Source organism: Hipposideros armiger, unplaced genomic scaffold, assembly GCF_001890085.2.
Source record: "Hipposideros armiger isolate ML-2016 unplaced genomic scaffold, ASM189008v1 scaffold_502, whole genome shotgun sequence".
NCBI classification, from domain to species: domain Eukaryota; kingdom Metazoa; phylum Chordata; class Mammalia; order Chiroptera; family Hipposideridae; genus Hipposideros; species Hipposideros armiger.
In genome coordinates, this window is record NW_017731852.1 from 76,031 (window position 1) to 81,487 (window position 5,457).

Consider the following 5,457-nt stretch of genomic DNA (forward strand, 5'->3'; position numbering starts at 1 on the left):
ATATATATATATATATATCCTAATGTTATAATGCCCCTTACTAGAAATACTGTCTGCATGTGTCTTTCCTTGGCATCCCCTTAGTTCATTGGTTGCTTTCATATAATATAAACCTCTACTGGCATTCTTTTAAAAATTCTACATTCATTTATTCAACAAATATTTAGCAAGTATCTACTCTGCATGGAGTGACAAGTTTTCCTGTTGGCCAGGGACTTTGCATTTACATCCATTGTCCTAATATAGATGTTAATAGCACCTTTTCACTTTCAAGGTGTCCTGGTTTGAGTGATAATAATACAACCACCCTAATCAAACACCCAGTGCCACAGGTTATATACTGTGTGCAGTTAGACCAGAGCATATGTCCACGCCATCCTTACGAAGCCTGTGTCTTTGAGGAAAAGATTCTTAGATCAACCTCAAGTTGGATTACAGGACGTGGCCTCAAAAAAAAAAATTCCAATACAATTTTTTATGCTGTTTACACAGATAAACTTGGTGTTCTACTTCCAAATTCTGTGGATTTTGAGAAGCAAACTTTCCTCCCTCAATAAAGAAGTTTCCACCATTCAGGACACCAGGTAAGAAGGTACCAGAATTAGTGATATTTACAGATTTTCCTCCCTGACCACTCTGCCTGGGAAAGAAAAACCCAGACAAAAATGTGATATAAAACTCCCTGGTACTAGATAAAGAGTGCATGAGGGACAACTTATAGAACAAGCAAAAACTATACATTTCAGGTGATTTAAGGTACTCCCTCATCCTTTTATCAACAAATATTCATTGGGTGCCTCCTTTGTGCAGCATACTCTTCATATAAAATTCATTCTAAGAGTATCAACATTACCCCCTTTTGTCCTCTGAGAGTCCACCCACTTCTGGACTTCATTCTCCTTGATTGTAGAAACTCAGTTCTCACTGGTGCTGATCTAAATTATTAAAAATAATAATGACAATTAAGTAGGAACATAGTAGATGCTGGGCATTTCCAAGATAATTTCACTGAATGCACATGACTCCAACCTCTGTGTGGGCACTGCTACCCCATTGACAAGAGGACAAACTGTTCACTTTGCCCAGGTGTGGGTAAGAGCCTTGCACTGGTGAGTCATGTGAACAAAACTTAAAGGAATTTCTGTCTAACTTCAGAACCTGGCTTTGATCTCATCTACTTTGAGACCAGCCTAACATCTCTTAGCTTCAGTTTCTTTGATCTTGGAGAGTCAGAGTGTCACCCTTCTTGGTGTTTCCCCATACCTCTTCACGTGTGTGTGTGTGTGTGTGTGTGCGTGCGTGCGCGCGCGCGCGCACACACACACACACACACACACACACACATCAGCTATCCCAGTCCGTGGCTGTCAACAAACCCATTCCAGACAGTTTTTGTTTGAAGAAATCCAACACTGTGTTATGTTCTGAAGTCATGATATCATCATGATCCACATTTTTCAATACAAATTTCTGGAAGGCACTTTCCAAAAATCTTCCAATAAGTCCAAGTAAAAGACTGCAGAAAAATTATTTCCAAGAGTAGGAAAAAGTGTTATTTGCAGAGGCAGTGATTGAAAACATGGATTCTGCCTCATCCTTCGTGACAGCCACTTAACCACATAAGGTTGTCATGAAATTTCAATAGGGTGGTGCATGCAAAGCACTAAGCATAGTGCCCAACAATCAGGGAGTCCCTGATAGACGGTAGCTAATATTACTCTTTTTGTTTTCCAGAGTCATGACATTTAAAGCCATTGCTCAGCTATTTGTCCTGGGCTGTTCTTGGGGCCTTGGATTTTTTATGGTTAATGAAGTTGGGAATACAATCAGATCAATCTTTGCCTACATGTTCACCATCATCAATGTTCTGCAGGGGGTTTTTATCTTTGTGGTGCACTGTCTCCTTAATCACCAGGTAATGCTAATTATTTTGTCTCTGAGCCTTATTGAATATTGTTCATTTCTTGTCCTTCCCTGACCTTTTGTATTTTGAGGTTGCCTTGATTCTGGGAAGAAGGTTTAGGGGCTGCTTGGGTTTGCCCTGTGCTCTGAGTTTCATTAGCACCTTAGCATTTGATAGATCATATCTCTTAAGAGCATGCACTCATCTGCTTAGGCTGCCATAACAAAATAACAGAGGCTGTGTGTGTGGCTTAGACAACAGAAATTGATCTTCTCACAATTCTGGAGACTGGAATTCTGAGATCAGGGTGCCACTACGGTCAGGTTCTAGTGAGAGCTCTCTTGTTGGCTGGCACACAGCCACCTTCTCACTGTGTCCTTACATGGGAGAGAGAATCAGAGAGAGCTTTATGTTTCTTTTTATAAAGACACTAAATCTATTGAATCAGGGCTCTACTTTATTACCTCATTTAAGCTTAATTACTTCCATAAAGGTCGTATCTCCAAATACAGTCACATTGGGGAGTTAGAGATTTAACATATGAATTTGGGGGTCGGGGGTGGGGCATAATTCAGTTTATAGCATGTCAGGATAAAGTATATTATGCTGCAGTAGCAAATAACCCCTTCTCCTCTAATTTCAGTGGCTTACAACAATAAATATTTATTTGTTGCTCATGCTACAAAGCTATGAGTTGCTCATAGTTGCTCATGAGCTACATTGTCTTCATTTTGGGATGTACACTGAAGGGACAGCCCTTACATAGAACATCGGTGTTCTTATGACAGAAGGAAAGGCGATCACAGCACAGTGTATCTTAGCTCTCTTTCACTGGCCAAAGCAAGTCAAATAGCCAAATCTGAACTTACCAGAGAAAGGATGAATATCCTTCTGTAGTGAGGTGCACTACATGGAGGGGCACTGGATTATTTTGCAAAATTTACCACAAACTCAGAGAGACTTCATCTCTATTCCCAGTTTTTCCACTGAGTGGGTTGCTGTGTGACCTTGAGCAGACTGCGTCCCTCTCTGAGTCTCAATTTTCTCATCCAAAGATGTGGCAGTATCTGCCTCACATGGTTGAGCATTGAATGAGATAATTCAATATAAACCTCCTAGCACAGTCCTTGACATCTACCAAGTTCTCAGTGAAGGCCGTTACTATAATTTGACTCTTTATAGAAGAATGGGAATGGTTTTCCTGGCTTTTTTCCTTTGCTAATGAATGGAATGGCCAGCAATTAAGATGCAAGTGGCAAAAAAACCATCCTAACACTTCATTAATTTCTCTTTCATCTGTTAGTGCCTCCTTAATGCTTGGTACTCCTCACACACAGAAGTAAAATACAACCTAAGTGTCTTGGTGAATTAATGTTGAGTATTAAATATTCAAATGTCTTTTTTAGAATATTTTAAGGAGGTTAGAGGAAAGCAATTCATGGGATCACGGTGGGTAGTTTAGTGTCAGGGCTCTGGAGTAAGAATGACAAAGTTTTGAATGCTGGTTGTGTAACTTTAAAGAAGTCAATATACCTTCAAGAGCCTCAATTTCTTCATCTTTAATAGAGGGTATGAGAAGTACTTTCCTCATTGGATTTATGTGGGGATTAAATGGTACATTGTGTATAAAGTGCATTGAACATAGTTTTCAATGAATGGTGAACTTCATCATCATCGTTACCTTCATCATCCTCAACCATCACCACCTTTATCATCATCACCATCACCACCTTCATTATTTTCATCATTACCCTCATTATCATCACCACCATCATCACATCACCATCATCATCACCTTCATCACCACCATCATCATTGCCATCTATAGAGTCCTTATGGTCCTTGACATTTAGTAGCCACCTTTTCTATGACTGAGGAAGTTGAATTTAAATAAAATGAATCAACATGAACATGGCCCAGATTATTATACAGAAAGCTAAAGAAAGAGCTGTAGAGAGCAGGGCTTGGCATTTATATCTTTAGTCTCCTATTTTAGAGTCCTCTCTTTCGAACCAAGCTCTGGATGTAACACAATTTCTACATATCTCAAACTTTCAGGTACGGATGGAATACAAGAAGTGGTTTAGAGGGATGCAGAAAGGAGTTGAAACTGAAACCACTGAGGTCTCTCACTCTACTACCCACACCAAAGTGGTAAGACCAGATTTTCTGCAATGCCGTGTACTTGTCTGAACCCAACATCTTGTGCTGTCAGGGACTTCCTGGTTCCTTGATCTGAAAGAAAAGAGAAATTATATTGCTTGTGCATTATGCAGCTGAAGTTTCTGGGTTTTGAGACCAAAACCAGAAGAGATATACTTTCTTTCTCTCTCTCTCTTTTTTTGTTTGTTTTCCCTTCTTCCCTCCCTTCTTGCTCCCCTGCCTCCATCCCTTCCTTTTCCCAGACAGAATGGCAGTTAAATATGCAAATCAGATTATTTTACTACCCCTACTGAAAACTCTGGCTTTCCATCATATTTAGATCCAAACTGAACCTCTTATCATCACTTAAATCTGGCCTCATACCCCTACTCAGTTATATTGGCTTCTTTTCATTTCCTCGATTTCCCAGTCTCATTCATGTCTCAGGGCCTTCCACCAACTGGTTTCCTCCAGCCCTTCCCTCTCACCCTGTCAGGTTGTCTCATTACTGTTCACACTTTACAAGGTGAAATATCACCTTCTCAGAAAGGTTTTCCCTAACCATTCATTCTATGGTAGTCTCATTCACTCTCTAGCACTACATTCTATTTTAATTCTCTGCATAATGTGTCCCATTGTATGATATTTATATCAAAAACATCAAAGTGTTTGCTTTTGGTCAATCTCCACCCTCTGCAAGTTTCATTGTTTGGGCCACTGTTGTTTTCCTTTTGCCTAAAGCAATGCCTGGCCTATGGGAACTGAAACTGCCCACTTAATTTATTGAGTGTCTAAATTTGGTGTTTAAGGATGAGAAAAACTGAAGCCGGGAAAACTCAAATGGTTTGCTTAAAGCCATTTAGCCAGTTAGAGGAATTCAAACCGAGGTCTGTTTTCCTCCAAAAGTTGACAACTTTCCTTGGTTGTCACCAGAATTGTTTATCACTTCAGATCAACAAGTTTTAGGACCACCTGTTCATAGGACACGCAGTTTCACACAGAGGACACTTCTGTTTAGTGGCTGCTGACTGTGTCCTAATGTAGTATTTTCATAGTATATGTCACTCGTCACCCCTTGGCGAAAACCACCAATGGTCAAAGGATATGTCAAACTGTGTGAATGAACTGTTCCAACACTTGTGGTCACTAAATGTTGCATAGTAGAATCTATAGCATGGATTCTGGGGTTCACCAGATCTGAGTTCGAATCTTGAAGGAGTAGTTCACCTTCTCTGAGCCTCAATTCACTCATCATTGAAATGTGTGCTTGACTGAGGATCAAAATAATGTACACAAAGAAAGCACTGCTCTACTCTGAACCATGTCAACACTACTTTTTATTCATTCCAAATGATCAAGAGTCAATTACCGTATTTGCCGGCGTATAAGACGACTGGGCGTATAAGACGACC

General features: G+C 40.0%; 1 protein-coding gene across 5 annotated transcripts in view; it reads left to right on the plus strand.

The window, feature by feature from the left end:
- LOC109396047 (adhesion G protein-coupled receptor E4-like) overlaps positions 1–5,457 on the plus strand; it is an 88,453-nt gene that overhangs the window by 26,617 nt on the left and 56,379 nt on the right. For all 5 annotated transcript variants that reach the window (XM_019667583.1, XM_019667587.1, XM_019667585.1 and 2 more), the window contains 3 exons: positions 493–584; positions 1,735–1,915; positions 3,962–4,057. In XM_019667583.1, the coding sequence (XP_019523128.1) occupies positions 493–584; positions 1,735–1,915; positions 3,962–4,057 (369 nt within the window). The remainder of the gene's footprint in view (positions 1–492; positions 585–1,734; positions 1,916–3,961; positions 4,058–5,457) is intronic.